The sequence below is a fragment of the Tachysurus vachellii genome, chromosome 9 (genome assembly GCF_030014155.1).
Source record: "Tachysurus vachellii isolate PV-2020 chromosome 9, HZAU_Pvac_v1, whole genome shotgun sequence".
Classification (NCBI taxonomy): Eukaryota; Metazoa; Chordata; class Actinopteri; order Siluriformes; family Bagridae; genus Tachysurus; species Tachysurus vachellii.
In genome coordinates, this window is record NC_083468.1 from 25,908,987 (window position 1) to 25,929,163 (window position 20,177).

The 20,177-nt window shown below is 44.6% G+C and overlaps 1 protein-coding gene across 2 annotated transcripts in view; it reads left to right on the plus strand.

The window, feature by feature from the left end:
- Positions 1–12,339: 12,339 nt before the first annotated feature.
- Positions 12,340–20,177, plus strand: part of tiparp (TCDD-inducible poly(ADP-ribose) polymerase) — a 26,762-nt gene continuing 18,924 nt past the window's right edge. Inside the window, exons 1-2 of one of the 2 annotated variants that reach the window (XM_060878377.1) lie at positions 12,340–12,437; positions 14,225–15,032. In XM_060878377.1, coding sequence (XP_060734360.1) covers positions 14,230–15,032 — 803 coding nt within the window. In that variant the 5' untranslated portion in view covers positions 12,340–12,437; positions 14,225–14,229. Of the gene's footprint in view, positions 12,438–13,285; positions 13,543–14,224; positions 15,033–20,177 lie in introns of those variants that run through there. The other variant, XM_060878376.1, reaches the window with a different exon arrangement.

Consider the following 20,177-nt stretch of genomic DNA (forward strand, 5'->3'; position numbering starts at 1 on the left):
GCTGTGTCTCTCTCTGTGTCGCTGTGTCTCTCTGTGTCACTCTGTGTCTCTCTGTGTCACTTTGTGTGTCTCTGTGTCCCTCTGTGTCTCTCTCTGTGTCTCTCTGTGTTGCTTTGTGTCCCTCTGTGTCCCACTGTGTCGCTCTCTGTCTCTCTGTGTCACTCTGTGCCGCACTGTGTCCCTCTGTGTCTCTCTCTGTGTCCCTCTGTGTTGCTTTGTGTCCCTCTGTGTCTCTCTGTGTCACTCTGTGTCTCTCTGTATCGCTGTGTCTCTCTCTGTGTCCCTCTGTGTCTCTCTGTATCGCTGTGTCTCTCTCTGTGTCGCTGTGTCTCTCTGTGTCACTCTGTGTCACTCTGTGTCCCTCTGTGTCCCTCTGTGTCTCTCTCTGTGTCTCTCTGTGTTGCTTTGTGTCCCTCTGTGTCCCACTGTGTCGCTCTGTGTCTCTCTGTGTCACTCTGTGCCTCTCTGTGTCCCTCTGTGTCTCTCTCTGTGTCCCTCTGTGTTGCTTTGTGTTCCTCTGTGTCCCACTGTGTCGCTCTGTGTCTCTCTGTGTCACTCTGTGCCTCTCTGTGTCCCCTTATGTCTCTCTCTGTGTCACTCTGTGCCTCTCTGTGTCGCACTGTGTCTCTCTGTGTCGCTGTGTCTCTCTGTGTCTCTCTGTGTCTCTCTGTGTTGCTCTGTCTCCCTCTGTGTTTCTCTGTGTCACTCTGTGTCTCTCTGTATCGCTGTGTCTCTCTCTGTGTCCCTCTGTGTCTCTCTGTATCGCTGTGTCTCTCTGTGTTGCTCTGTGTCCCTCTGTGTTTCTCTGTGTCACTCTGTGTCTCTCTGTATCGCTGTGTCTCTCTGTGTTGCTCTGTCTCCCTCTGTGTTTCTCTGTGTCACTCTGTGTCTCTCTGTATCGCTGTGTCTCTCTCTGTGTCCCTCTGTGTCTCTCTGTATCGCTGTGTCTCTCTCTGTGTCACTGTGTCTCTCTGTGTCACTCTGTGTCTCTCTGTGTCACTCTGTGTGTCTCTGTGTCCCTCTGTGTCTCTCTCTGTGTCTCTCTGTGTTGCTTTGTGCCCCTCTGTGTCCCACTGTGTCTCTCTGTGTCACTCTGTGTCTCTCTGTGCCTCTCTGTGTCCCTCTATGTCTCTCTCTGTGTCACTCTGTGCCTCTCTGTGTCCCTCTATGTCTCTCTCTGTGTCACTCTGTGCCTCTCTGTGTCCCTCTATGTCTCTCTCTGTGTCACTCTGTGCCTCTCTGTGTCGCACTGTGTCTCTCTGTGTCGCTGTGTCTCTCTCTGTGTCACTCTGTGCCTCTCTGTGTCGCTGTGTCTCTCTCTGTGTCGCTCCGTGTCTCTCTGTGTCACTCTGTGTCTCTCTGTGTCACTCTGTGCCTCTCTGTGTCCCTCTGTGTCTCTCTCTGTGTCGCTCTGTGTCTCTCTGTGTCGCTTTGTGTCTCTCTGTGTTGCTCTGTGTCTCTCTGTGTCTCTCAGTGTCTCGCTCTGTGTCACTCTGTGTCTCTCTGTGTCTCTCAGTGTCTCGCTCTGAGTCACTCTGTGTCTCTCTGTGTCTCTCTGTGTCCCTCTGTGTCATGCTGTGTCACGCTGTGTCACTCTGTGCACCTTTGTTGAATGAGTCTACGACTGAACGTACTCCTGTATCCGTCCATGACATCATGGAGCGGGCGGAAGATGCCGTCGTAGACAACATCCTTCTTTATGACACTACAGTTCAGCTCCATCGCACAACATCACGGACCTTACAGATGAGACTATTCAGTCTGATAGCATCAGCTACCTTCAGTCCACTGCCCCAGCATGCAATAGCAAAAAAGAAAGCACTGGCTACAAGAGACACATAGAACATCTTCAGCATCGTCCTTTGAAAGTCATTGAATTTTATAGACACTGTAGATCTAAAAACGTTTAAGTGGCTGTAGATCATAAGATACTGTGTTTTCTGTTGACGTGAATGTTCTCTTTAACCCTATAAGTGATATTGTTAGTGTGACTTTTGTTACTGTGCTGCTGATGAGTTCAGTCAGTGGAGTCAGAGTACAGGAAGCTCTGAGTCCATGTTGAGCTCTGTGAAGCTGCATGAACATGTACTCACACGTGAGTGTCACACAAGACGGATAACTGCATTCCACTGGCGCTAGCAGTGCAACCTCTGTCTCAGCTTCAGCTTCTGTCTCAGCTTCAGCTTCTACTTCTGCTTCTGTCTCAGCTTCTGTATGTGCTTCAGCTTCTGTCTCTGTCTCAGCTTCAGCTTCTGTCTCAGCTTCTGTATGTGCGTCAGCTTCTGTCTCTGTCTCAGCTTCAGCTTCTGTCTCAGCTTCTGTATGTGCTTCAGCTTCTGTCTCTGTCTCAGCTTCAGCTTCTGTCTCAGCTTCTGTATGTGCTTCAGCTTCTGTCTCTGTCTCAGCTTCAGCTTCTGTCTCAGCTTCTACTTCTGTCTCTGTCTCAGCTTCTACTTCTGTCTCAGCTATAGCTTCTGTCTCTGTCTCAGCTTCTACTTCAGCTTCTGTCTCTGTCTCAACTATAGCTTCTGTCTCTGTCTCAGCTTCTACTTCAGCTTCTGTCTCAGCTTCTGTATGTGCTTCAGCTTCTGTCTCTGTCTCAGCTTCAGCTTCTGTCTCTGTCTCAGCTTCAGCTTCTGTCTCAGCTTCTACTTCTGTCTCTGTCTCAGCTTCTACTTCTGCTTCTGTCTCAGCTTCTGCTTCTGTCTCTGTCTCAGCTTCTACTTCAGCTTATGTCTCTGTCTCAACTATAGCTTCTGTCTCTGTCTCAGCTTCTACTTCAGCTTCTGTCTCAGCTTCTGTACAGTATGTGCTTCAGCTTCTGTCTCTGTCTCAGCTTCAGCTTCTGTCTCAGCTTCTGTATGTGCTTCAGCTTCTGTCTCTGTCTCAGCTTCAGCTTCTGTCTCTGTCTCAGCTTCTGTTCTGTCTCAGCTTCTACTTCTGCTTCTGTCTCAGCTTCTGTGTGTGCTTCAGCTTCTGTCTCTGTTTCAGCTTCTAATTCAGCTTCTGTCTCAGCTTCTGCTTCTGTCTCTGCTTCTACTTCAGCTTCTGTCTCTGTCTCAGCTATAGCTTCTGTCTCTGTCTCAGCTTCTAATTCAGCTTCTGTCTCAGCTTCTGCTTCTGTCTCAGCTTCTACTTCAGCTTCTGTCTCTGTCTCAGCTATAGCTTCTGTCTCTGTCTCAGCTTCTAATTCAGCTTCTGTCTCAGCTTCTGCTTCTGTCTCAGCTTCTACTTCAGCTTCTGTCTCTGTCTCAGCTATAGCTTCTGTCTCTGTCTCAGTTTCTACTTCAGCCTCTGTCTCAGCTTCTGCTGCAGCTTCAGCCTATGTCTCAGCTTGTGCATCTGCTTCAGCTCTGCCTCTTTCCCTTCCCCTGCCTCTGCTTCTACCTCTGATATATTTATCATATTATCATTTGTTTGGAATAAGTGTGATTTATTAATTCTGAGCTCTGCAGCACAAACAAATATAAGTATAAAGTACACCAACTTATGGACTAATTCTACTTTTCAGGCAAAATCAAATATTCAAACAAATTGGCAGACACACAATTCACACAAACACACACACACACACACACAGTTCACTGCTAATAACTTTATGCAGTGGCTAGTATGCTAATGTGGCCATGTGGAGAGATTAGCATCACTGTGTACAACCAGTAGATGGCAGAATTGTGTGTGTGTGTGTGTGTTTGTGTGTGTGTTTGTGTGGTTGTGTCTACAATGAGACACTAACCATATGTGACATGATGTGGGATTCCCCCATACTGAAGTGATTAAAATCCAAAAACATAGTTCACTCTGGAAACTGTATGTAGCATGTGTGTGTGTGTGTGTGTGTGTGTGTGTGTGTGTGTGTGTGTGTGTGTGTGTGTGTGTGTAGAGAGAGAGAGAGAGAGCTAGAGAGTGTGTGTATTGTATAGATTCTGTTGTGACATAATGTCTCTATCTATCTATCTATCTATCTATCTATCTATCTATCTATCTATCTATCTATCTATCTATCTATCTATCTATCTATCTATGTCTGTTTTGCTATTTGTCTTTCTCTCTATTTGTGTGTGTGTGGGGGGGGTGTAAGTCATTCTGTCTGTCTGTGTGTGTCTCTCTGTCTGTCTCCCTATATGTCTTTCTCTCTGTCTGTCTCCCTATATGTCTTTCTCTCTCTCTGTCTGTCTGTCTGTCTGTCTGTCTGTCTGTCTGTCTGTTTGTATGTCTGTCTGTCTGTCTGTCTGTATGTCTGTCTGTATGTCTGTCTGTTTGTATGTCTGTCTGTATGTCTGTCTGTCTGTCTGTCTGTCTGTATGTCTGTCTGTCTGTCTGTCTGTCTGTCTGTCTGTATGTCTGTCTGTCTGTCTGTCTGTCTGTCTGTTTGTATGTCTGTCTGTATGTCTGTCTGTCTGTCTGTCTGTCTGTCTGTCTGTCTGTCTGTCTGTTTGTATGTCTGTCTGTATGTCTGTTTGTATGTCTGTCTGTATGTCTGTCTGTCTGTCTGTATGTCTGTCTGTCTGTCTGTCTGTTGAATCTTTGATAGTGTATAATCATGAAGTCAGTTTAAAATTTCTGCCCATGACCTTTGCCCTGTAGGTGTTGATGGTGCAGTGTGAGCCATGCAGCTGGAGTGTTATCTGTCTGAACGCTGTGTAAAAGGTTACAGTAAAAGCCATAAACAGGGAGAAGAGGGACATTCCATACAGCTGATGGACGCACCGAACACACGGAGCGCTCGCACTACAGGAAGCATACGCAGGTGGTTACTATGGCAACACAACAACTGTTTATCCTCAGAATCTTCGGTTGTGTCCCCAAGGAAATGAAAAGTCATTCCAATAATACATCCTGCTTCCTGTCGGACTTCTGTCCCGTCAGTGTGTTTCCCTTGAAGCTTACACGGGAGCGCTGGTGTGTGTGTCATCTATCTATCTATCTATCTATCTATCTATCTATCTATCTATCTATCTATCTATCTATCTATCTATCTATCTATCTGTTTGTCTTAATGCCTATGCCTTTCTGTCCTTGTCTCTTATCGTTTGGGTTTAGAAGATAGAATGAAAGAAGTGCGTGTGTGTGTGTGTGTGTGTGTGTGTGTGTGTGTGTGTGTGTGTTTGTGTGTGTTTGTGTGTGCAGATGGGAACCCAGCTGTCTCATTTCACTACAGGCCAGTCTGGGGAAAACAACATCCGGAGCGAGTGAGTGAGGGAGTGAGAGACAGCTCAAACGTGTCAGATGCTGGACATGTCTCACTGCTGAGAGAGATGCGACAGGTGAGAGAGGTGTGACAGGTGGGAGAGGTGAGAGAGTTGTGACAACAGAGAGGTGAGACAGGTGTGATGGCTGAGACAGGTGAGAGAGGTCAGACAGGTGACAGAGGTGTGAAAGGAGAGAGAGGTCAGGCAGGTGAGACAGGTGAGAGAGTTCGGACAGCTGTGAGAGGTGAGACGGGTGAGAAAGGTGGGACAGGTGAAGGAAAGACCTCTTAAAAAGTTGTTCTCAGGGTTTTGTGTGTGTGTGTGTGTGTGTGTGTGTGAGAGAGAGAGAGAGAGAGAGAGAGAGAGAGAGAGAGAGAGAGGTAGAGAGAGAATCCTCACGCCATGATGACTGTGAATTGAATAACAAGGCCTTGTACTAGCCATGTAAGAGTCTAAACGTGTGTGTGTGTGTGTGTGTGTGTGTGTGTGTGTGTGTGTGTGTGTGAGAGAGAGAGAGAGAGAGAGAGAGAGAGAGAGAGAGAGAGAGAGAGAATCCTCAAGCCATGATGACTGTGAATTGAATAACAAGGCCTTGTACTAGCCATGTAAGAGTGTAAACGTGTGTGTGTGTGTGTGTGTGTGTGTGTGTGTGTGTGTGTGTGTGTGAGAGAGAGAGAGAGAGAGAGAGAGAGAGAATCCTCAAGCCATGATGACTGTGCATTGAATAACAAGGCCTTGTACTAGCCATGTAAGAGTGTAAATGTGTGTGTGTGTGTGTGTGTGTGTGTGTGTGTGTGTGTGTGTGTGTGTGTGTGAGAGAGAGAGAGAGAGAGAGAGAGAGAGAGAGAGGTAGAGAGAGAATCCTCAAGCCATGATGACTGTGCATTGAATAACAAGGCCTTGTACTAGCCATGTAAGAGTGTAAACGTGTGTGTGTGTGTGTGTGTGTGTGTGTGTGTGTGTGTGTGAGAGAGAGAGAGAGAGAGAGAGAGAGAGAGAGAGAGGTAGAGAGAGAATCCTCAAGCCATGATGACTGTGCATTGAATAACAAGGCCTTGTACTAGCCATGTAAGAGTGTAAACGTGTGTGTGTGTGTGTGTGTGTGTGTGTGTGTGTGTGTGAGAGAGAGAGAGAGAGAGAGAGAGAGAGATAAAATCCTCAAGCCATGATGACTGTGAATTGAATAACAAGGCCTTGTACTAGCCATGTAAGAGTGTAAACGTGTGTGTGTGTGTGTGTGTGTGTGTGTGTGTGTGTGTGTGTGTGTGTGTGTGTGTGTGTGACGTAAGAGGTGAATTCCTGCAAGACCAGTGAAGTGGATTTCTCAAGCGTGTCACTCATAAGCGCTGCGAGTGCTGCGAGTGAATGGAAAGCTAAGAGCCTTCCACTGTTTCCACAGTGTTGTGATGAGAAAGGAAAGAGACCAGTCATCCTGACAGGAAGCTCTGCCAAGCAGAAAGGAAAGTAACACACAACATCACACCCTGCATGTTAAAATGAAAGTGTGACCGCACCGCCGTGAGGAAACACAACTACACACTGCAGCTATCAACAAATATTTACATTTCTATTCCTCCACCGTGCCGCCGAGTTCTCCGCTCTGATTGGTCAGAAGGCCGTAACGCCCGTTCTAACGCCTTAGTGTTTCTATGGTAACAGATTTACCGATCTGAAGAAGTTTTCGGTAAGATGTTTATTTAACATTCGTTGTAACAGATGTTTCCATAGTGACATAATGCTTTAATATGAAGAGAAGTTCATGAATTTAGTGAGTGTTTATCACTAGTATAAGTTACAAAATTAAACATAATGACAAAAAAGCTAAAAAAAAGAAATAAACCTGAAGTGTGATTTAACAATAAAAAAGGAATCGTTCAGTGATGTCTGTTCATAATGGGGCAGGTTTGTAATAATGACTACACAGATTGCTGACTGACAAAATTCCAGCCGTCATCAGTGTCATTTCTGTTCCATTAGTCACCCACATGAGCTGAACTGAAATGATGTTCCTGCAGAAACCTTCAAGGCGTTTTTGCTTTGCGTTCTGTGTCTCACTGACATTTTTACACCAGGTGAATGTTGTTGTTGTCGTTCTTGTTGTCGTTGTTGTGGATCTTGAGCCTGCATCTGTGGCATGTGTGGCATTTTGGAGACAGCATCCTGCTGGGTGGCTTTGTGTCAAGTCATTAAAATTCCATCTCTCTCTCTCTCTCTCTCTCTCTCTCTGTCTCTCTCTCTCTCTCTTTATCTGTCTCTCTCTCTTTATCTCTCTGTCTCTGTCTCTCACTCATTCTCTCTCTTTCTCTCTCTGTCTCTCTCTCTCTCTGTCTCTCTCTCTCTCTCTCTCTCTCTCTCTCTCTCTTTATCTGTCTCTCTCTCTTTATCTCTCTGTCTCTGTCTCTCACTCATTCTCTCTCTTTCTCTCTCTGTCTCTCTCTCTCTTTCTCTCTCTCTCTCTTTCTCTCTCGCTCTCTCGTCTCTCTCTCTCTGTCTCTCTCTGTCGCTCTCTGTCTCTCTCTCTTTCTGTCTCTCTCACTCATTCTCTCTCTCTCTCTCTCTCTCTGTCTCTCACTCATTCTCTCTCCCTCTCTCTCTCTCTTTATCTCTCTCTCTGTCTCTCTCTCTCTCTCTCTGTCTCTCTCTCTTTCTGTCTCTCTCACTCATTCTCTCTCTCTCTCTCTGTCTCTCTCTGGCATGTAGGCTCACGACCATCCTCCCTGCTTCATGCTCCAACTTGTCACACAGCTTTTTGTCCTAATCTTACTTCTGTTTTTATACTGATTTTATATTATATGATGTTAACACACACACACACACACACACACACACACACACACACACACACACACAAATATATAATTATTGCACAGAGCTTTTGAATACTGCATTCTGATTGGTCATTATTATAATAATACGAATTAATGTTTCTATAGCAACAACTTACACAGGGTTTGTTTGGTGCCAGGCGTGTAAAAATGTGTGGTTAATTTTTTCGTTTGTTTTGTTTTGTTTCATAACCGTACTTTGTTACTGTACTTAAATGCTTTTTTAAAAGATTTTTTTCTTTATTCATTTATAGTAAATTTTAATTTTTTTTTATTTAATGCAAAAAAAAAAATCAGTAACAGAAAGAAGTTTTTTTATTTTTCAGAAATCAATAGAATATATTGTGCACAAAACCAATACAAGTATAATTATAATATAAATAAAACAATATGTCATTTTCCAGTAAATGTAAGGAAATCAAATTTATTGGCCATAACAAATGCCATCAAAGGAGAAAAATGTTTGCAGTTTGTTTCGATTCACGTATCACGATTCGTTCATGATTCACTTCTTTTTCATTTGACTCAGTGTTAGAGTTTCGGAGTTCATTAACGTGAGATTAACATTCCTTTCAACAAGACTGGACTGTTGATTCATTTTTAATTAGTTTTTCGTTCGTTCATTCAAGCTTCAGATTGGTCCAATTTCTCATGAATTATTTTATAATAGTAGATTTAACCCAAAAGATGCTTTTGGACTTTGGCTTAAAGTTTTGATCTTTTGATCATTTCTCACTAGTTTGTTAAACAGATTTTTTTTTAAAGTGTGATGTTTTCTGAGACACTTTTTTGAGAGTTTGGTGAACGAGCGGCTGTTTATAGCAGTAAATATTTAAAGGCAACAATAAACGGATAAAAAGTGCCAGGTGTTTATTTTAATTAACAGACAAACTGCTGTGGTATAAGAGGATTATAATGCTTTATGGCATGCTGTTAGAGGAATCAGAGTCCCGGCTTTATCACACCTCTCTGTCGATGATTATTGATTATTTTCCTATACCAGCATGACTCGGAGTGTTTTACTCTTTACACGTCTTTTTACTGTCTGGTTGAATTTACGAGCCAGCTGTTCCCTGAAGAGTTGGGCTTCAGGCATGGTATCAGTTTGCCTTTTGTTTTTCGAAGTGACGCTGCAGAAGCCAGGGACGAGTCATGCTGTTACGTAAATGAGGTGAATCTCCTGAAGGGAGATGGATCTGAACCCTTGTGTTTGTTATGAAGGAGCGTCCTGTGGTCAAGGAGAGAGATGACTTTGGCTTTTCCAAATGTTTTGCCCGACCTTTCACCTTTGTTTCCCCCCGCATCTTTGGTGGCCCTGAGAAAAAGGAGCGGCTTTGATCCGAGCTTTGCAGGCTGGGTGATTTGCCCCCGCTTGTAGATGAGCCCTAAATGAGGGGTGTGGGGGTGGAGTGCTGCAAGAACACGCCATTGTTTCCACCTTCCTGTCTTCTTTGGGCAACGGCACAACGGGAGGCTCTTTGTTTGGGTTGACCTCTCCCTTTTGACCCGAACGACGACTCTGGGCCACAACCTTCATCCTCCCCCTTTCTCCTTCTTTTCTTTACAGCAATCCCACAAAGCTCTAGGGTCTAAAAATAAGCTCTCTTCAGCTAGCACTTGTGTATGTCTGGTTATGGGCAGTCAGCTACTCAATATAAGGCAGGTCGTCGGGTCAAATCCCCAGACGTCCTTTAAGCAGACAGAAGCGGTGTGTTTATACAGCACAGAATTAGAAGGAGCCTTGAAAGGAACCAGAAAAAAAAAAAAAATTATTATTGGATGAACCCAAGTCCAATAAGTTAGAGTATATTTCTGTATCAGGCTTTTTTAAATTAAACTGCTCAGTTGATAATTAATCTCAACAACTGACGACGATTAACATGTCACTACAAACTATTTGGCGTAAAGGCTTAGCTCAGCACGTTATGCTTCATTGGCTGCAAATGTAGAAGCTCAGCGAGAAGAAAACATATTTTTATCACAAAGCTGAAGTAGTGATGAGACGCTGGTTTCCCAAACTAGCATGTCTTAACTCTTTTAACCAATTCACTGAGGTTTCGTTCAGTCAGCGGTGCGGAAACGGACTTACGGGACGTTTTCAATCGGGGTAAACAAATGACTGATTTTTTCACCAGTCACACGTCTGATCTAAAATGAGTCATGACTCTGTTGGCTTTCAGTCTGAGACGTGTGTTTTTCCCTCTGTTGATAAATGTAGACAGAATTTTAGTGTTGAAGATCAGATCTTATGAATAAGAAGAGAGCAGAAACGGGTTTGATGTCAACATTTACTTTGAAGATACAAATATTTGGGGGGGTCACGGTGTCTTAGTGGTTAGCACGTTCGCCTCACACCTCCAGGGTTGGGGGTTCGATTCCCACCTCCACCTTGTGTGTGTGGAGTTCTGCATGTTCTGCAGGTTTCCTCCGGGTACTCCGGTTTCCTCCCCCGGTCCAAGGACATGCATGGTAGGTTGATTGGCATCTCTGGAAAATTGTCTGTAGTGTGTGATTGTGTGAGTGAATGAGAGTGTGTGTGGCACAGGCTCCCCGTGACCTGAGGTAGTTCGGATAAGCGGTAGAAAATGAATGAATGAATGATACAAACATTTGTGTGGAAAAAAAACTTTTTAATAAATTTTCGCTCCGAGTATTCTAGATAAAATCAGAAATAGTGACGAAACTCTACAAATTCATAAAATCCTGAGTGTCTACATTCATACGAGCTTCACTGTGGAGCGAGACACGAGGAAGACGTTCAATCGTCTACACGGACACGAGAAAAACAGGACGAATCTCCAAAATATACGTGTAATAGACAAATAAACAAACAGTGGGATTAAATGAATTTGATGCGGGGGCACGGTGGCTTAGTGGTTAGCACGTTCGCCTCACACCTCCAGGGTCTGGGTTCGATTCCCGCCTCCACCTTGTGTGTGTGGAGTTTGCATGTTCTCCCCGTGCCTCGGGGGTTTCCTCCGGGTACTCCGGTTTCCTCCCTCGGTCCAAAGACATGCATGGTAGGTTGATTGCCGTCTCTGGAAAAATTGTCCGTAGTGTGTGATTGCGTGAGTGAATGAAAGTGTGTGTGTGTGCCCTGTGATGGGTTGGCACTCCGTCCAGGGTGTATCCTGCCTTGATGCCCGATGACGCCTGAGGCACAGGCTCCCCGTGACCCGAGGTAGATCGGATAAGCGGTAGAAGATGAATGAATGAATTTGATGCACTTTAAAATAAGAGTATGTTTCTCTGAACAAATCTTCCATAACATAAAAGGTTCTCTGTAGTGGTAAAAAAAAGAGGTTCTTTAAGGAACTGTTTACTGCTGAAAGGTTCTTTGTCGAACCAAAAATAGTTCTTCTATTTTATCACAGAGAAAAAACCCTCCTTTATTTTTAAGAGTTTAGGACTAAAAGACCAGAGATACTTTAGGAATAATTACATTCAGGTCTCTGGGTAAAACTAATCACGTCCAAATAGGGCTGTGCAGCTGTTAAAGTTAATGCTTGGTAATAATCATGTAACCTTTTGTTGTGTGTGTGTGTGTGTGTGTGTGTGTGTGTGTGTGTGTGTGTGTGTGTGTGTGAGTCACCGTATAATTACAGTTGTATTGACACGTTTAGGTTAATGCCTGCATGGAACTAGGCACAGATTAATCCTAAACTAGCGATTCGCAGTCAGTAAATGATGTTCCTGTTCTCAGAGTCGCTCCTGCTTTGTGTTCCGTGCTCATTGTGTGCTCATGGGAATGTACCGACGTCACTTCGTTTCATTCCAGGTTTCAGGTTTGATGGAAGAGGACACGTGCAGACACGTGCAGACACGTCCATCCACGCACGAGCGATTTTCCTTTCGTCTCGCGATCGAGGGGAAAAGTTGAAAAGTCCTTCGCGTTTTCCCCGTTCGTGGAAATACGTTTGAGAAATCTTAACATTCATCGTTCAAGAAAATATACGACCTGAACATACCCGGATAAAGGAAATCTGTAAAGAGCCTCGATGCAAAATTATTGGCACCCCAAAGAATGTTTACAGGAAATGGAAACTAATTGTCAGCCTTTAAGGAAAATTCATTGTTTGGTCTTTATTTTATCTTTCACCAAGAAATGAGATCGACGAAGAAGACTTAATGAATATAAGCAATCGCACAAAATCTCTTCATCTACGAAGGGAAGTCCGAGATTCTATACAACTGTCTTCGGTGCTTGTTTTCAGAACAGGTGCCAGTAATTTTGAAGTTGACTCTGATTCTGTTTGACAAGGTACCTAATGGCTTTAGCTTTATTTTCCAAATAAGAAACAAGTTTAAGTCATGTGATTCTGTGATTTCAGGACCGACCGTAATTGGCTGAACATCAAGTACAAAAGAAATTTAACCCAAGCAGAGATTCAGCTTGTCTGAAAACACTCGAGTTAAAGAGGTGATACAATTTTATACCTTCTATTAATGTGATAGAAAAACTGTTATAAGTCATTTATAACACAGTTACGTCCTTTTTATTAGATATGTATGGTGTTAATACTGTAGGTCTCTCTCTCGCTCTCTCTTTCTCTCTGTTGTCTCTCTCTCTCTCTCTCTCTGTTTCTCTCTCTTTCTTTCTCTGTTCTCTCTCTGTCTCTATCTCTCTCTCTCTCACACACACACACACACTTTCTCTCTCTCTCTCTCTTTCTTTCTTTTACTCTGTCTCTCTCTTTTGCTCTCTCTCTCTCACACACACTTTCTCAATCTCTCTCTCTGTCTCTCTCTTTCTCTCTCTCTCTCTAACACACACACACACACACACACACACACACACACACACACACACACACACACTGTCTGTAACAGTATTGTTCCTTTACTTATTATCATCTCCTCCGGTTCTTTGCGGCTTTACCGGAAGGTGTCACGCGCTACCTACATAATCACCGGCGGTCTGAGTTCACAAGGTCCTGGTGTGGAGAAAGCTTCCTTTATACACACACGCGCCCGCCCGCGCGCGCGCCCGCACGAATGTTTATTTTCACTTATTCATGTTATATCTTCAGGTTTTACGTGCACGACGTTATTTATTTATTGTATTCTTTTACTTCTTAATTAAAAATATCAGATTTGCTCTTTTTTATTGCTTCTGCTCGGTCTGTAAGTGTAAAAACTGGTACAGTGACTCAAACTCGGACGCGCGCGTCGCTCAACTTCCTGGTGCTTTTTATTCTTCTCTGCTGTCGGTGCTCTTACAAGCACCGCCCACTGAGGGGGGGGCACAGAGAGGGGGGAGGAAGAGAGAGAGAGAGAGAGAGAGAGAGAGCGCATTGACGGTACAGCTCTCCGTATGAGACGTGCGTTTCGTCCTCGCGTCCAAGACAGACCGTGCCTGCGGGGGAAGAAAAGGAAGACGTGTCCGGTCCATGCGCGTCCTCTGTCCTCTGTCCTCTTCTCCGGAGATTCACGGACACGTCGTTGACACGCTCATGCTGGAACGGGAGTACGACTTGAGCGGACGGCGCCGTGGGAGAAACCGGAGGACCGCAGGCTATTCACAGGTACGGGCAGAGCCACCGAGCTGCGCGCGCGCCCTCGCCAACGAGGAATGCTTTAATAAACGGAAACGATTTTTCTATCGATTCTCTTTAAGTCTTCATAAAGTAGACATGACGTGCAGTTTCCTTTTAGTGTATAAAATCCGTTTTTTACCCGTGCGACCTCGAGCTAGGCGAATGATTGGTGTTTAACGGAAGCCATAATGTGCTACGTGCGGAGTCGCTCGAGCAGCCTTTCAACACCGGCACGTAGGCAGAGCGCGCCCCAGAGCCAAGAGATCTGAATCAAACCCACAGCACACGACACGACACGTCCGCCTCCCCCTGAGAGCTGCGTTTACATCGGGGTGATTATGGCGCATCGCTCCGTCCTGAAGCGCGCACTGAAAATAACTGGTCTTTTATGACACTAACAATGCAGCAGCCTGTTGTGGTGTCCCACAGAGCTGTCTGTTTGTTTCCGTTTCACTTCACCATGTAGGTTATCCTTTCCTTTCCTTTTCTTTTCTTTTCTTTTCTTATGAATCACTGAGCTGTTGAACCGAACCTTATGAACACGCGTGCTGAAAACGGATGACTAAGATCTAGCGCGTGCAAGGGTTTATCACTATGAGTTGACTATATATTTGTGTTTTTGTCACAGCTTCTTCTTATAGAGTGTGTGTGTGTGTGTGTGTGTGTGTAGAATCCATGGAGAAAAGTTTAGGCATGATGCCGGAACCGGAAGAGACTGGAGCTAAAGTATTGGGAAGCCTGACCATGGGGGACGAGGAGATCGCGGATCGCCGGCTCGGGCTCGTGGACAAGATCCCGTTAGTGAAACCCTATTTCAAGAAGAAACACGCGCAAAGGAAACTGGACGCCAAGTGCTTACGGGCTCTCGAGGACCCGATTCTGAGCACGATACTCGGATCGGACGACCTGGTGACCGGAGATGGCATTTTCGTGCCTCGGAATCCGCCGCCGGCGTCCGCGCAGCAGAGTCTGATATGCGCCGCGGTCGTGGCGGAGGAAGCGCGCGCTGACGCGACGGCAGAGGAGCTCACGGCGGGCGAGCAGAAAGCGACTGGAGCGACGAGAGACTCCAGCGATGCGTCTTCGCGCGACCCTGCGACGGCGGCGCAGCGCAGCGCACTCGAGGCAGTGGAGAAGGCGGCGAACGGCTCCGAGTCGTCCGTCGCCGCGCGCGGCGTCAACGGAGAGCTTTTCCGCGACAAGAGCGACGAGGCCTCTTTGGATCTAGTGTTCGAGCTGCTCATGCAGCTGCAGTATCACACGCGCCAGGACGACGCCGTGCACATCTGCGTGGATTTCTTGCGCGGCGCGTGTCTGTGCGGCAGCGAGTGCCCGAGGCACCACACCGCGCTGCCTTACCACTGGCAGATCCGGCGTGCGGACACGTTTGTGTGGCAGAGTGTAGCCGAGGACGCGCAGGAGCAGCTCGAGAGACTCTACTGCAACCCGGACAATGAACAAATCCGGCTTAAGTTCCTGTAAGTCTCGTTTAATTCCCAGTTTGTTTGTGGCTGTGTCCTAAATCACAAACATCCAATCTATTAGCAGTGCGTCAGAAAAGTGGCCAGCTGTTGTTTTGTGCGTGTTCTAGCTTCATAAAACAATCCTTTAGTGCAAACCTCATTTTTTAGGGTTGTATATTATAGAACCTTTCTGATTTCCCTAAGAGACAGATTTATTTATTTATTTATTTATAATTGAGTGCATGGGAACTCTGGATGGTTTTATAGACGTATAATTATGACTTTACAGACGGTCAGTGGGTAGCTTCACCAGGCCCGTCCTGAACCTGTAGCGTGCTGAATTCTCGAAGGATTACCTTCCTGTTTCCATAGTTACACAGGACTTATGGATAAAAGTTTGTAGCTGCTATAACGCAAGTGCTAACTGTTATGTTATGAAAATTCTAATTGTCAGAGAGAATTCAGTAAAGTGTATTTTAATGGTTAAGATATTGCTTCCTGTCACAAGATTGTGTGTGTGTGTGTGTGTGTGTGTGTGTGTGTGTGTGTGGTTTGCCATATGGGATTTTGGTCAATATCACAGGTGAGTTACAGGTAGAATGTCCATATGACTGAAACCACAATATCCAGATTAGTCCAAATGATACAGAACACACTGAGGCAAAGTGTAGAGCATAATAGTGTGTGTGTGTGTGTTTGTGTTCGTTTCGAGAACACTCACAGGGTTGCAGGGGAAAACGTGTGTGTGATGACTGACAGAAAGTTTAGACTAGATTTTGTGTGTGTGTGTGTGTGTGTGTGTATGTATGTATGTGTGTGTGTGTGTGTTGTCTGTCCTCCTTGCTTGCCTGGTGCTGGCAGCCCTGACACGACATGGGAAGTGAAGTAGCCGAATGACCTGTTCCTCGTTCTCTCTCTGACACACACACACACACACACACACACACACACACACACACACACACAGACAGACAGGCAGAGTCACTGTGACGTTTCTCAAACAGAGAGCCTCACACGGACAGTATGTCATTGACACAGCTGTGTGTGTATGTGTGCTGTGTGTGAGGGTCAGTGGCATGTGGATAAATGAGGCTCACACACGCATATGTGCCCACACACACACACACACAGACACACACACACACATATTCAACCACTCAATGAGTTCATGCAAATTCTGTCCCGAGTGTAGGAAGGCGAACACATGCCTCTCTCAATCATGCTGTCTTGCACACACACACACACACACACACACACACACACACACATATGGATTAACTAGCTCACCACACAGTGTGGAAAACTTTCCCTGTCCAACAGGGCCTTATTGTTGATCTATATTGTATCATGATAATTTTTAATATGTTCATGACACCCGATATGACTAATGACAGTGAACGTCCAACATGTCCAACAACTTCTGATGGTTTATTATTATGAAGAAGAAGAAGATAGTCATAGTTTTTATCTGTTCAGTGATGTGGAACGTTGGTGAAAAAAAAAAAACTTAGTTCCAGTTCTCACTTTGGTTGAAGCGGCTATATACAGTTCTGTTCACACCTTCTATTTTTCACTCTCTAGAGTTAATGAGGTAAAAAAAAAAAAAAAACAGCTTGTTGTAATAGAGAAGTTTATGCGTGTGTGTGTGTGTGTGTTTGTATTTGAGTTTGTAGGTGTGTGTTTGTATTTGTGTTTGTATTTGTGTTTGTATGTATTTTTGTAGGTGTGTGTGTTCATGTACGTAAAGGGTAAAATGCTGTTTGTTGCTGAATGAGTATGAGAATGACACACACACCCCAGCTACTTAAGAACAGTCGTGATGATTTGTAATGATCTGTGACGGCAGACTGTCCGTACTGCAGCGGATGTTTGTCTTTCCTCACACTTAATTCACATTAAACACTGTAACACCGTGCTAGTTAACTACATCTCTTTGACACCTCAGGAGTACCTGTGAAGTCTTTAGAGCAAACATGACCCCCTACTGTGTGTGTGTGTGTGTATGTGTGTGTGTATGTGTGTGTGTGAGTTGTGGACCCCTAAGGGCCATAAGCAGGAGATAAGGACTGCATTGTTTGTGGGTGTTTGCAGTTGCCAGCTCTGTTTGGTTCCTGGTCAATACTGCAGCTAATTCCAGGAATGGCTTCGAGTAACAGTGTGTGTGTGTGTGTGTGTGTGTGTGTGTGTGTGTGTCCTTTTGCCACAACATAGCTGAATAGCCAATAGTTGTGATTAGCCAATACCACTGTAGCATATATTTCACACCATCTCTCCACATTTCAACACACTACAGTGATGTTTTGATTAAAAAAACAACTTTTCACCACAGATCTAATCCACCAGCTTGACTGCACATGTTCAGTGTCGTCTTTTTGCTATTTTAACTTCTTTACCAGCTTCAAGGCTAACCTAGCTAATAGTTAACAGCTAACAGGGTAGCACAGACCGCTGACTCATCACGCGCTCGGCTCAAACGACGATCTTTGCCTCAGCATATAAAGGTATATTTAAAAAGCTGTGTAATCGAAATCGTTTCTAACTGCTGAGTCTGAAAGTCGGTCGCTGCTGACGACGATCGTGTTGTCGAGTAAATCAGAGTGATGAAATAGAGTCAGTTTGCATGATGCTAACCTCACAGAACTAATATGCTTACGTGGTTATTAGCTGTGTAAGTCTTGCGCAGAATCCCGGGGTAAAACTAAAAAAAGATGCAACGTTTAATCAAAAACATGCTGAGAAAATAATTAAAGTTGATGTACAATCATTTTTTTGTACTTAATTTGCTTTTGGTATCATTTGCATTGTAAATGTTAGCATCCGCAAACCGGCTAAGTGAGAGGAAACCTTCACAAACACACATGACTTTAAACTTAAACAAACACAAAGCTCATGTCGAAAGCTATCAGTGTGTAACCAGGAACTGACCGCTTTACAATCTTTGTGTCACCCGAGTGTGTGTGTGTGTGTGTGTGTGTGTGTGTGTGTGGAAATGTGTGTGTGTGTGAGTGGAAATGTGTGTGTGTGTGAGTGAGTGAGTGTGTGTGTGTGTGTGTGGAAATGTGTGTGTGTGTGTGTGAGAGATAGAGATAGATGAGGGCACTGACCTTAAACTCATATGATCTGGTTTCTGTGAGAACGGTAGCCATGGCGAGGACTGTATGACTCTTGCTGTGTGACTCCCGCCAAGAATCAAGGGCAGAGTGACCTGAAACCAGGGCGTTTCTGTGCGTACCAGTGGCCGTCTGTTCGTGTGAGAGAGAGGGAGTGTATGTGTGTGTGTGTGTGAGAGAGAGAGAGAGAGAGAGAGAGAGAATGAAGCAGCAGCATGTGAGACAAGTTGTGGAATTGCTCACAGAGGCAAGGTCACTCTGGCTTCTCATTAAACACACACACACACACACACACACACACACACACACACACACACACACACACAGTGTTTCTTTGTGTCACAACTATGCGATTGTTGCCCCCCAAAAAGTACACACATAGGCTGACACTTTGACGGTGTGTGTGTGTGTGACAAGAACACTGCGTTTGTGCCCGAACTTGGGTGTGTGTGTGTGTGTGTGTAACAGGAACACTGTGTTTGTGCCCGGACTTGTGTGTGTGTGTGTGTGTGTGAGAGAGAGAGAGAGAGAGAGAGATGAAACACTCAGTCTTTTCCCATCGTCTTTTTTCCGAGCAGATCGCGTTCTCTCCGTCCCCGAGTTCAGGAACTTCACAAGACCGTCCCAGAACTGCTCGTGCTTCTGAGTGTCTCGCAGAGGAAGCGAGAGAACTCTAAAACTCTAAAGCGCTGAAAGCAAACAAAAAAGGGGAAGCTGGGAGCGTCGGGGTCGACTCCTTCGCTCCCTCTGATCTCCTCAGGAGGAAGAGAGGAAAGCCCTGAACACTTCCCGAGCAGCTCTCATTCACACACTTTTATTACTCTCATCACCTTTAACAACACCGTCAGGTCGGCGTGGAGCTGGTCATGTGACCGACTCGACTTTAGGGAGCTGATGTCGTTTAATAAACCATCACATGATCCTCAGTGCGTTAACTGAATAACTTATTAATAACTTATTAGTAACTAATTAAATCAGGTGCGTAATAGTGTGTGTACATGACCTGAGCACGCTCTATAAAGATTATTACATAACATAAAGATAAGTATTATATAATATAGAAATAAGTAAATTAATTAATTAAATAATGAACACTATATATATATATATATTTTTTTTGCAATTTACCTCACATTAACTCCTCCCAGTAAATGTTCAACAATTAAAATATAAAATATATATATATATATATATATATATATAAATAATTTTGTTATCATTTTTAATCATTTTAATTTTTTAATAAATATGATGCTTTGATATCGACAATATTAAAAAAAATTATATTGTGACATTTTTTTCCGCCCTAATGATCAGAATTGAAGACCCACATTTATATTTATAAGTAAAAATGCCTTGATAATAAGGTTAAGGTCTTTTATTTTAGTCGTTCAGATTGTAGAATTTTAATTAACCAGTGCTCATTTGCATATGTTAATGAGCTACAGTGTAGTGCGATAATAGTTAGTTGGTTAGGAACAATTACTAGAAAAAGTTTAATCCTCTTTGTTTCTCCTGCTTTTTCACTGGTAGGTGAAGTGTGTGCGCGCGTTTGTGTGTGTGGTGTGTGTGTTCAGGTGTGGCTCGGGTGATCTTGGTATGCAGGATTGTGTGCTATTGGAACGTGAGAAAGGTAACAAGAAGTTGTTCTGTTTGCGTGTGAGAGAGAGAAAGAGACGGGGGGAGAGAGAGGGAGAGACTGGGGGGGAGAGAGAGGGAGAGACAGGGAGAGAGAGGGGGAGAGACAGGGAGAGAGAGGGGGAGAGACAAGGGGGAGAGAGAGGGAGAGACTGGGGGGGAGAGAGAGGGAGAGACAGGGAGAGAGAGAGAGACCAGATCAGAAAGGCTAAGTGGGTAATACCATATGAAATTCTCTTTTTCTTTCTCTCTGTCACACTCCAATCCAGTGAGCCTAACTTCAACCACAAACCACAACAGGCCCCAAGCTACTTGTTAATGGTGTGTGTGTGTGTGTGTGTGTGTGTGTGTGTATAGGCACTGCAGGGATCAGGGGTTCGCGGTCTAAGGCCAATTATCAAAGTGTTTTGGT